General features: G+C 37.6%; 1 protein-coding gene across 2 annotated transcripts in view; it reads right to left on the bottom strand.

Moving 5' to 3' along the window:
* The window catches only part of PAPD5 (PAP associated domain containing 5), a 71,209-nt gene that overhangs the window by 7,167 nt on the left and 50,973 nt on the right, over nucleotides 1-13,069 (bottom strand). For both annotated transcript variants that reach the window (XM_006882510.1, XM_006882511.1), the window contains exons 4-7: nucleotides 10,874-10,994; nucleotides 9,678-9,785; nucleotides 4,427-4,555; nucleotides 3,515-3,728 (exon numbers count right to left, since the gene is read on the bottom strand). In XM_006882510.1, the coding sequence (XP_006882572.1) occupies nucleotides 3,515-3,728; nucleotides 4,427-4,555; nucleotides 9,678-9,785; nucleotides 10,874-10,994 (572 nt within the window). The remainder of the gene's footprint in view (nucleotides 1-3,514; nucleotides 3,729-4,426; nucleotides 4,556-9,677; nucleotides 9,786-10,873; nucleotides 10,995-13,069) is intronic.

The raw sequence follows: 13,069 nt of genomic DNA, 5'->3' as shown, positions 1-13,069 counted from the left end.
ACACATAAAAATAATATAATAAAACTTAAAAAAAAAAGTTTTTTTAAAAAAAGTCATGTTTGCTGTTGGTTTTGTAGATATGCTTCTAATTATATTGAGTAATTTCCCTCTGTTCCTCTTTTGAGCATTTTTATAAGGAAAGAGTGTGAACTATATCAAATGTCTTTCTGCAACAAATGACTTGATCATGTCATTATTTTCCTGTCTGAATAATGCAGGGGATAAATTGAAATGCTTTTCATGCAATGCTGAACCATGCTTGCACACCTGGAATGAATCTCATTTGATCATGATGAATGATTTTTTTTTTATATGATGTTGGATGCTAATCCTTGGAATTGTACTGAGAACTTTTTCTTCTATGTTCTTTGTATTTCAGTTGGTTTTGCTCTGACTTTACCCATTTGATTTCTTATCCATGTTATTTTCATCTCTCCTCCTTTTCCATTCTTGATATTTGCCAGTGGCTTTGTTGATTTTATTAATCCTCTCAGAGAACCAACTTTAGTCTTACTCATTCTTTCTATTGTTTTTCTGTTTCATTTATTTTTGCTCTAATATTTATTCTTTCTTCTGGAGACAGTTGGTTTTGCTTGCTGTTCTTTTTTCTAATTGTTAAGAGATGTTAAGGTGTTTGTTGATTTGGGTTCTTCTTCCCTTTTTGATGTGTACATTTATTGTTCTTAACTAAAACTGAGCAGTGCTCTTGCTGTGTTCCAGAGATTTGCTATGTTGTGTTTTTGTTATTTGTTTCAAGCCATTTCTTATTGCATCTATTACCAGGTAGCATTAAAGTAGGGTGTTATTTGTTGTTGTTGTTATGTGCCGTCGAGTCGTTTGCGACTCATAGCGACCCTATGCACAACAGCCCTAAACCCTGCTCTATCCTGCGCCAACCGCACTGCCTCTGACACACCCACCCCGATTACCCCAGCCACCAAATCAATCCATCTCATAGAGGGTCTTCCCCTCCTGCGCCGTCCCTCCACCCTCTCAAGCATGATGTCCCTCTCCAAGGACCCGTCCCTCCTGGCAACATGTCCAAAGTATGTCAGACAAATCCCCAGAATCCTTGCCTCCAAGGAGTAGCTTGGTTTAATCCTCTCCAAGATGAATCTGTTTGTTTTCCTGGCAGTCCATGGTACATTCAGTACTCTTCTCCAGCACCACAGCTCAAAGGCATCAACTCTCCTTCTGTCCTCCCTAGTCATTGTCCAACTCTCTGATGCATAACAAGTGATTGCAAAGACCATGGCCTGTATCAGGCGCACCTTAGTCTCCAGAGAGACACCGTTGCTCCTGAGTACTTTAGAGAGGTCCCTAACAGCAGACTTTCCCATCGCGATACGCTTTTTGATTTCCTGACTGCTGGTGCCAAGAGTGTTGACTGTGGAGCCAAGCAAACTGAAGCTGTGAATACTCTCAATCTCTTCGCCATCTATCCTGACGCTGCCAACTGGTCCAGTGGTGAGAATCTTTGTCTTCTTGACACTGAGCCTCAGTACATACTGAAGGCTGCAGTCCTTGACCCTTCGCAGCAAGTGCCATCGGGAGGAGGTGCTGGGGGGACACGGAGGGTGCGCCCCTGGGCAGAGGGGAAGCCTGGAAGCTGCGCACCGGCGGATGTCACCTCAGATAATAGCGAAGAGGCATATTGCTGGTACACAGGAAAAGGGTGTTATTTAGTTTCTATATATTTGAGATCTTTTTTTACTTCCTATTGCTGATTTCCAATCCTATAGTATAGATATCTGAGAAGATACTCTCTAGTATTTTTCAACTTACTAAATAAACCCTACTTTGTAATCTAACATATGATCTGTTTTGGAGAATGTTTGCTGTTCACTGGAGAAGAATTCATACTGTGTTCTTGATGGGTGGAGTGTTCTATACACGTCTATGAGATCAAGTTGGTCAATTTTATTATTTAATTCTTTGGTGTCTTTGTTGAGTTTCTTTCTACTCTGTTCTTTATCAAAAGTGAATATAGAAACTCTGTATAACCCCAGTTTTCTACTCCTAGGAATATACCCCAAGGATATTAGAACTGAGACACAAATCGAGATTTGTACACCAATGTTCCCAGGAGCATTATTCAAATGTCCAACCACAAATGAACGGATTAAGAAATTGTGGTACCAGAAATTGCAAGAGGATGTGGATATGGAAGATGCTTCTTAAATTTTCCCTATCTGTAACCATGTGTTTATGTATATTTAAAAACACCTTTGGAGACTTGGAACTTTTGATTGATTTATTACTTACATAAGATTGCTTATGAAAGATGATTAAAAACATCATCATTGCAATCTGAAACATCAGTTATTATGGCTGTTTGTTTCTCATTAAATCTCACGGATTTACATAAATCATGAAAACTCATTTATGATTACAGATGTGAATTGTAGGCATACAATGGTCCATTTTCAGGTGATGACACTCTGTAGCATTTAATAATAACAATTTGTAAAATAAAATTTCCCTTTGCAGTGAAAAAAAAAAAAAGAAAGAAATTGTGGTACCTTCACACAACGGAATACTATGCAGCATTCAGGTGTAATGACTTAGTAAAATACTACATAACTTGGGAGAGACTGAAGAACATTATGCTGAGTGAACTCACTCAGTCTCATAAGGACAAATACTGCATAAGACTACTGTAAAAATAGAAGGATAACTAGTAAAATATGTATGGGGACCCAAAGGGGGAAAGGGTAAGAGTAGAGGGGTGAGAATGGGCAAGAGGGAAAATCATAGGGTTACACAATTTAATGGGTGGAGGGAGAGGGTAAAGGAAATGGGAAAGATTGGTGGAGACCTGAAAAGATGGGGTAATGGTGGACATAGTTCAACAGTGATGAATTTTATGAAACACAATGTATGGGAATAACTGTATGAAACATAATGTCAATGAAGGAAAGTGTGTGTGTGAAATCTGCATAATGAAAAAAAGTAAAAAAAAAAAAAAAAAAGAAAAAAAGTAATGTACCAAAGTTTCCTACTATTATTGTGAAGCTGTCCATTTCCCCTATTAAAATGTGTTAATATTTAATTTATATATTGGGAAGCTCTATCATTAGGTGGTGTTGTGAGTCGGAACCGAACCATGGCTGGCCCTTCCGTGGATTTTTAGAGGCAGTAAACAGCCTGGGGAAATAGAGTGCTCATCTCTCTCTCATGGAATAGCTGGTGGATTCAAACTACCTACCTTTGTATTGGCAACAAAATGCCTAGCCACAAGAGAGCTAACAAGTCTTTATAAAATGCCCTTCCTTGTCTCTTATGTTGCGTTTTGCTATTATCTTTGCTTCTAAGAGTCAAATGGCTTCCATTTCCATTGGGAAACATGTGTGTTTATTTTGGTATGTTTGTTTATCCATTTTGGCGGAGAAAAAAATGGCTACAATTTAAAGTAATTCCTTCATAATCCATTTCAACTACCACTCATGGCCCACTTAGATGACCATACCACCCTCTTCTCTAACTTGCCTCTTAATTTACTTAATTTCCATACCTGGTTGTAAAGGATCTTCAATATAAAGCATTGATGGCCTGTAGCCATCTAGCATATTTTTCTGTACTTCATCTTTGGCCACATATGAACCCCCATCTTTTATCCGGATGCCAGTCTTTAAATAATTGAAGTGTCGTCCATATAATTCAAAAAATTCTATTAAGAGAACACCATAGTTTGTATTGGGGATGCAAGCATCTTCCCTAGGATGTAACTAAAAACAGGAGGGAGGGGGAAAGAAGAAATCATATTGAATTTTTCTGTATTACCAAAATGGGAGGGGATAAAACTGACACCTTAACACACGAGTGATATTATTTAGTTTAGCACAGCAGCTGAGAAATAAAGGCAGAACAGCAGGTCCTAAGCAGCCAAAAGGGACAGGGTGACAGCAGGCAGTATGCAGCTATCCCAGAAAATACTGGAGCGTGATGGGGATGAGAGCTCGGGAGACTGTACTAAGGATGAACGTTACACCTGTCCCAGGGTGCTGATGTAGGTGCTGGCCCGATTCATCAGGGCAGCAGTCAGATTCATATACAGAATCAAGCTGTTGCCAACTCTACACCACATAAACATATTCGCTTATGAATCTAAGACTTTGAGCACAAAGAGTGAGTCTTAATTCTAGTTAAACTTACTAGGTTAGTGGCTTAGAAAACTTGCTTGGCATTTATACTACTATTTACACTTCTAGGAAGCAAGCCAGACCTCTATGCTAAAATTTGCAGTTTTGAAAATTTTCAAAAATATCAGAACTTAGAAGATCAAAACCAAAAGTATTTTTCTTAAAAATAATGACATTTATTTAATAAATTATTAAAAATTAAAATTACCTATTTAAAGCAAAGAAGCTATAAATAATCAAGAAATGTATTCCAATTAAAGCTTGAATTGAACTTTAAGGCTTACCTGAAGGAAACTGACAGCCATTAAGAAGAGACTATAAGAACCAATTCCACCTGTAAATACTTCATTAAGGTCCCTCTGTAGTAAGAACTGTTTCAATACTAAAACCAGGTATGGTAACACAGGGTATTTCTGAAAAAGAAATAAAAAAAAATATTTTTCAATAATTTTCTTAATAATTACACTTAAGCACTCATTCACACTCTCTCTCTCACTGCTGCGGAGTTAGAACTGATTCATAGCTAATCCTCCACTGATTTTCTGAGGCTGAATGTCACATGAGAGGGGTCAGTGACAGATTACACTTGTCAGAGAGTGTGGCCTTTGAGTTAACAGAGCAACCCTGTATGGACTACACCAACAGCACTGCCTAGCACTCAGTACAAGATCAAAACACTAGGTATTTGCTAACATATATTTATCAACATTAGCATGTGATACTCACCTGTAAAAAGAGAGCAGTAAACATCACAAGGACAATGAATCCTACCTTCACAGGGTGTTCATTCTACTTCACCCATGAACAGAAGCAATCCTGCTTACTGTCCAATACCTGGGTTGATGACCACATACAGACTGACCTTGCGTATTTTTTAAAGAACCAGATAGTGATATTCATGAGAACGGCACAGCTAGCAGATATGGTCACATCTTTTGCTCAAGCTTTAAGCTTTTACTACAAACTAGACCCCAAGCTAGTTAAGAACATGAAGGGAAGCAAAGCAGATGCAAGGGTTCTCTAAAGAAGCCTGTCAGCCATTATCTGGGGAGGTGAAATGACTAGTGATTTCTATTTACTTTTTTACCCTTACTCATGTTTTCTGGCCACCACATCTGCCAGTTTTGTCATGTGGTGGAGGCTTGTACCTCGCTGTAATGCTGAAAGCTATGCTATCAGTGTCTCAAATACCAGCAAGATTACACACATTTCAGACTGAAAGACATTCAGAATCCATTTACATAAGAGCTGCTTCCTTAATGATGTGAAGGATGAATGCTTTCAGTAAATGAAGGACATTCACATACTGATAGACCATGAAATAAAATGAGAAAAAAAACATGCTTAACGATAATCTAAGCAGGTAATGTACGAATTATACTCTGAGAAAAATTGGTAGTTGCCAATAATGAAATGGAGTTTTAGCCAGTAAGTCCAAAGTAAGAAATAAAAGGCATCCAAACTGGCAAAGAAGATGTAAAACTATCTGTTTGCAGATGATATAATCCTAGATACAGCAAAATCCCATAGTCTCAGAAGGAAAATTCATGAATCTGTCCACTATATCCAATATGGAGAAACTAAAGAGACCATGGATAAAATACAACAACTACTGAAACAGAAAAACAAAATAGGGGGCCTTAATCTTCCCAATCTCAAAACCACAGTCATGGAAGTGTACAATGGAACAGGACTGAGAACTTGGATATAAATCCATCCATGATTTTATCTTACTTGGATCCAGAGCTTACTGCAGAAGCCTTTGGTACCAGAAGCCAGGAGATCAGGAGACATGTTGCATTGGGAAAGTCCACTGTCGGGGACCTATTTAAAGTCCTGAAGAGCGATACCAGTTTAAAGACCAAGGTGCACTTGATTCAAGCCGCGATCTTTTCTATCACCTGCTATGCACCTGTGAGCTGGACAACGAGTAAAGATGACAGATGAACGAATGCCTTTGAGTTGTGGTGATGGAGGACAGTCCTGAATATCCTCAGGGCCGTCAAAAGAACAAACAGATATGTCACAGAGAAAGTACAACAAGAAAGCTCTTTAGAGGCAAGAATGGTAAAGCTTCGTCTCACATACTAGGGACATATTATTAGGAAGGGCTATTCCCTGGAAAGAGACATACGTGGAAAGGCAGAGGGCCAGTGAAAGAGAGGAAGACCTTCGACAGGATAAACTGACACTGTGACTGTGGCAATGGGCTCAAGTATGTCAGAGACAGTAAGGATGGCACAGACTAGGACATGGTTCAGATCTGCTGTTCAAAGAGTCAATCTCAGTCATACTTGAGTCAATGGAACCTAACAACAACATGGACAGCTCATCTTTAAAAACAGATGAAATTCATTAGATGGAGTTGGTGCTGGCAGAACTGGGTTACTATTTATCTGAAGAAACTGAAACAAGATCTTTATCTCACATCATATATAAAAAAACCCTAACTTTAAATGGATCAAGGATCCAGGCATAAAAGCTAAAACTATAAAGAAAGAAAAAAAACTGGTAAAATTTAGGAACCTCAATCCATGCTATAAACACTTGAGTAAAAGGAAAGGATATAAACAGTAAAGAGCTGACTGTTGCTGTTATGTGCCATCAAGTTGAAGCTAACTCATAGCTTGTGGTGGGTTTTCAGAGGTTGCAAATTTCACAGGAAGAAAGTGCCCATCTTTCTCCCTTGGAGTATCTGGTGCATTCGAACCACATCTCTTCAAACCATACCTATGAAAATTACAAATGTGAATGCACTAAACAGTCAAGAAAACAAACAAACCCTGCAGAATGGATAAGAAAATAAGACCCAAAAATATGCTGTCTACAACAGACACACATTAGATACAGCACAAAGCTAGACTAAATGTCAATGGATAGGGGGAAAATATATGAAATAAGTAATAATCAAAAAACCAGGAGTGGCAATCTTGATTTTTGATATATAGGTATGAAGAAAAAAAACAGTATGAGACAAGGAAGGGTACTAGACAATGATTAAAGGGTCAACTGAACAAGACAATAAAACCAAAATGATTTTCTACACACCCAATGACAGAACTGCAAGATACACATATCAAACTGTAACAGATATGAAAAGAGAACTAGGCAATTCCATAATAATTGTTCTTCTGCACCATGTACTAGGAGCTGACTCATAGCTGAACCTCCAGTAAGTTTTCAGAGGCAGTAAACAGCATAAGGAGAAGACAGAAGAGATTGCCCATCCTCCTTCTAAAGACCAGCTGGTGGATTTGAACCAAGAGCCTTTGGGTTTGCAGCGCAACACCTTATCCCTAGTCCATCAGACTCCCTTACAATAATAGTAGGAGATTACAATAATAGTAGGAGATACCAATATATCACTTTCTATAAAAGTCAGAATGATTAGAAAAAAATTCAACAAAGATGGCTAAGAACTAAAGAATAAGTCAACCATGTAGGCCTCATAAACATATAGAATACTTTCCTATGGCATAACCAGACCATCAAAAAAGAACTGAGGGATTAATCAACAGAGTATCCACTAAATGCTTAGAAATTCCTAAAAATGAAATCCTTATGTATATCTAAAGAGTTCTCCAAAAGAGATAAAAAGAAAACCTACAGACTCGGAAAAAATTATTTAGCAACAATAACATCTGACAAGGGACTCATCTTTCAAAATTATAAAAAAATCCCAACACGTCAACAGGAAAAAGATAAGCTCCATTACAAAATGAACAGAGGACAAGGACAATTCATCAAAGGAAGTCACTCAGATGGCCAATAAATACATGAAAAAATGTTATTAGAAAGATGTAAATCAAAACGGTATGAAGATACCATCTCACCACAGGAAAAATAGCAACATTCAATAAATCAAACCAACAAAAATGCTTGCTAGGATATGGAAACTGGAACCCTCATGTACTGCTGGTGGGTATGGAAATGGTGCAACCATTCTGGAAAAGCAGTCTGTCATTTCCTTAGAAAGTTGCAAAGGGAAACTCCATTTGCTCCAGCAATGCCTCTGCTAGGTATATATTCCCAAAGAAATTAAGAGCTGTAACACAAACTGACATCCTCACATTCATGTTTACTGGCACACTATTTAAATAGCAAAGAATACTGTAAACATTCCAAGTATCCAAGAATGGCTAAAGAAACCTGGTACATTCACAGGATATGCCAATTAAAAAAAACAAAAACAAAAACAAAAACCAACAAGACTCGATGGCACATTATACATTAAAAAAAACCAAACAAACTACAGATTTGTAAATACTGCACAACATAGATGAATCCAGAACAAATGATGCTTAGTAGCATAAGTTAATCACAAAAGGACAAGTACAGTCTCAGATCATTTATATAAAAAGCTAAGGGAAAGATCTACACACAGAAGCACTCTGGAGAGTTAAGAGGGATGAGAAGGGAAGGAAAGTGGAATAAAAATTAATAAATAGATAAACTAGGTGAAGGGAAAGGTAACATATAATAAGGATGTGGCACGACAATGTAAGCAATTATATTGTTATGTTGTTATGTGCCGTTGAGTCATTTGCGACTCATAGTGACCCTATGTACAACAACCCTAAACTCTGTTCTGTCCTGTGACAATTGCACTGCCTCTGACACACTCATCCCGATTACCCCAGTCACTGAATTAATCCACCTCATAGAGGGCCTTCCCCTCCTGTGCTGTCCCTCCACCCTACCAAGCACGATGTCCTTTTCCAGGGACCAGTCCCTCCTTACAACATGTCCAAAGTATGTTAGACGGAGCCTCAGAATCCTTGCCTCCAAGGAGCCACCCGGTTTAACCCTTTCCAGGACAAATCTGTTTGTTTTCCTAGTAGTCGATGGTATTCTCAATACTCTTCTCCAGCACCACAGCTCAAAGGCATCAATTCTCCTTCTATCACCCTTGGTCATTGTCCAACTCTCTGATGCATAACAAGTGAAAGCAAAGACCATGGCCTGTATCAGACGCACCTTAGTCTCCAGATAAATGATAACTAATAATTAATGTTATAAAACAAAATGTGTATGAATAATTAAGTGACAACCAATATGATTTGTAAAATTTCACACAAACATAAAAAAAAACCCCAAAACAGTAAAACCACTGAGGTAATTTTCTTTTTTTTTAAAAAAGTATTATTTTGTGTGTATACTGTCAGATCTAACTGGTACAGGAGGAGATTGTTCCTCCTTCTTCAGCAGAGCATCTGGTGGATTTCAACCATGCATCTCTGGGATTGCAGTGCTGCTTCTTGCCACTAGGCCACCAGAGCTTGCCACTGAGGTCATTTTCAAAAGCTTTCTCACCCCTTCCATTTCACTTGAGATTATATTCTAATTTAGTTACTGGTTATTAAACGCAGATTCAAGTAAAGAAAACTACTGCATGGAAAAGTAAGAAATACCTGTCAGTAACATGCAAATAAAACTAAGTTAGCAAATAATACCCAAATACCAGCACAACAGAATCTCAGAGCAAATTTACATTTCTAGTTAATTTCATCATACAAACACTTCAAATTCTCTGACCTTGGTAAAATCTTTGATGAGGTCTGCTGCTCTCACACCATTTTGTACATTAAAGCTGATATCAACTTTCACTTCAGTAAAAGAATCTGTTAATTTAATAATAGGTACCTAGAAAAAGAAGATGAAATTAAAACACTGTAAATGAAAAAGAGGTCTGGACCACCTCAAAAATCCTTGGGAATACTCTGAATACTACCAACTCCACTTACCCTGGTCTTCTACACACACTCGGCAAGAGCATTTAACTTCAAAAACTATATCCTTTATTTTCTAGTCTCTGTAGACTTAGAAATCTACTCACAAAACCTCTCTCAAAAAACCCCCAAAAAAACCACCCCAAAAAACCAACCAAACCTTTCTCAATTTTATATGTTTTGGGAAAGTTTCAAACTTAGTAAAAGATCAAGAACTACAAACACCAGATAAATACTTAACTATTTCACAAACTATGTTACATCATCAAACCTCTGATAAATGACATAACCTCTTAACTCATCTGTGCTACTGCTCAGTTCTGCAATAGCTTAAAGAATAAAGTGGCTAAGGAAGACAAAGTATAAACATGACCCTCAAAAATGATGACATGATTTCTCTGAGACACTAAGACATTTCTGTAATGCTCTATTTGCATCAGAAAACACAGGCCACCAAAATCTGGGCTAAGAACTAGGTCTCCAAATTTAGTGTTGGGTTTTTAAAAAACCAAACCCAAAACACAACATAATCCCATGTTTTCTTTTGCTAAAAGAAATTATAATATGCAAAAATTAAAAAAAAAAAAACCAAAACCCAAGCCCCTCAAATTTCTAAAACCCATTTAATTCTTTCTATAACAAGCTTCCCATAATGGTTACAGATAAATTTAAAATCTGATTTTGTTTCCAAAAATCTCTTTACATATGTTTCACAAATATAAAGCCCATAGAGTAATGATATCTTGTGTCACTATGAACTGTTTACAATAAATATATTATTTTTAATTTACAGTGTTTCATATTTTTAAAAAATCTCTGCATAAATATTGTGTAACTAAAAAAAATTAACAAAGTATAAGGAGAATAAGTTAACCTGTTGCACAAAACCTTTTTTATGTGACATCAACAAAGACAAAAGGATTAGTCACTCATAATCCAGCTGTCCTTACAAAATCAGATTTTGATTTGCTAAGTTTCATAGGTAAGCAGATTTTAACTTACAGTTGCTTTGTCTAGAACTTTCACAGAATCCTCATCTGCAACTTTATGTTTCCGAAGAGCTTCTTCCAAGGTCCAGAGAGGAAGATTCTCCCATTTTCCAAATACCACAAGATCAATGTCACTGAAAACAGAAGACACCAAAGTTTTTTTTTTTTAAAGTAAATACTTGTTTTAGTTTATAGTCACGCTGTGGACTTCAAATTGGTTTGAATTAAGACCTGTATATCGCCTTTTCGCTCTCTGGGCACCACCACTGCGGGAGGCAACAACAAGCGCCCTACAAAAGGTGGCAAAAAGGAGCCAAGAAGAAAGTGGTGGACCCATTTTCTAAGACAGACTGGTATGATGTAAAGGCGCCAGCTATTTCAATATAAGAAATATTGGGAAGACACTAGTCACAAGGACTCAAGGAGCCAAAACGGCATCTGATGGACTCAAGGGTCGTGTTCTTGATGTGAGCCTAGTTGATTTGCAAAATGATGAAGTTGCATTTAGAAAACTCAAGCTAATTACCGAGGATGTTCAAGGCACAAACTGCCTCCTCAACTTCCATGGCGTGGATCTTACCCGGGACAAAACGTGCCCCATGGTCAAAAAATTGCAGACCATGATTGAAGCTCATGTTAATGGTTATTTGCTTCATCTGTTTTGTGCTGGTTTTACAAGAAAAAAAAATGCAACAATCAGATCGGAAGATATCTTATGCTCAGCACCAATAGGTCTGCCAAATCCGGAAGTAAATGATGGAAATCATGACCCGAGAGGTGCAGACAAATGACTTGAAAGAGGTGGTCAGTAAGTTGATTCCAGAGAGCATTGGGAAAGACACAAAGAAAAGGCTTGCCAGTCTACTTATCCTCTCCGTGATGCATTTGTTAGAAAAGTAAAAATGCTGAAGAAGCTTGAGTTTGAATTGGATAAACTCTTGGAGCTTCATGGTGAAGGTGGGAGCTCTGGACAAGCTACTGGAGATGAGACAGGTGCTAAAGTTGAACGAGCTGATGGCTACGAGCTACCAGTTCAAGAATCTGCTTAAAATTAAAACTTTTAATAATGACAAATAAAAATTATTATTTGTGGGGAGAAAAAAAAAAGAAAAAAAGAAGACCCGTATCAATGGTCCAACTGAGCCTGGGGAATTCTCATGAGGATTCTCATGACCCTTGGTTACCCGTCAAGCCTGAAACTTAAATCATTCTTTTGACTCAATTTCCAGGCAACATCAAGCCTATGAGATGACCAATAAAATGCAAGAACATACTCCTTAGAGCAATGAACTGTACAAGATCAAGGTGGGGTAAGTTTAGAGGGAAGAAAACGATAGGATGAATGGAAACAAAAACTGCAGTTACAATGTGAGGATTGTAATTAATGTCACGAAACATAATGTGCATCAACTGTCGAACGGAAAGCCAATTCAAACTTTAAAGACTCACTCAAATCATAGTAAAACATTAAAAAAAAATGTGTCCCTCACACTGTCCAATGAAGACTAAATGTTCTGGTGTCAACTGCTTTGTTTTTGTTTTTCAGAGAACTGAGGTGTTCAGATTTTAATTGCCTCCTTCTCCCAGTTAAGTTCTCAGAATTCAAGCTTCAGGAAAATCAACCAAAACATGAAATGAACCACAAACAAAAAATGCCTGTCATCAAGGAGATGCTGACTGACAGTCACCCTCCACCTGGTCTCCAAGGCTGTAAAACTTTATGGGAGGAGATTGGCTTATCTTTCTCCTACAAAGCAATTGGTGGATCTGAACTTCTGACCTTTCTGATAACAGCCTAACAGGTTCCACACAATGTCATCAGGGTTCCTTGGGAAATAAACAGGGCAATTTGCTTGTTAAAAGCTCAGGAAGTACTAGCTAATTCTTTCTCTTCACAGAGGTTTCTGATAAAAAAAATTCAGATTTTTCTACCTGAATGAAACGGTAACTTCAAAATATTGTTAAGTCTGAAACCCCAAGAGCATGGTTCTTTTTGAAGGCATAGAATCTCTCAGGAATGATATTTTTTTTTTTTTTTAAAAACTCTAACAGTGGCTCACAGGAGACTAGAGCGAGGGCTACATGGTGGAGGGGACCTGGGGGAGGGTTTGTAAAACAATGAAAGACTCTTTTCTTTTACTTTTCCATAATTTTTGGAATCATGTACTTATAACTTGTTAGTCAAATTTGTGCCTTCTAGGTTGCAACA

Source organism: Elephantulus edwardii, unplaced genomic scaffold (assembly GCF_000299155.1).
Source record: "Elephantulus edwardii isolate Elephantulus edwardi_28Jun2011 unplaced genomic scaffold, EleEdw1.0 scaffold00021, whole genome shotgun sequence".
Taxonomy (NCBI): domain Eukaryota; kingdom Metazoa; phylum Chordata; class Mammalia; order Macroscelidea; family Macroscelididae; genus Elephantulus; species Elephantulus edwardii.
Note: the sequence above shows the minus strand (reverse complement) of the source record. Positions and strands in the feature narration are given on the sequence as shown.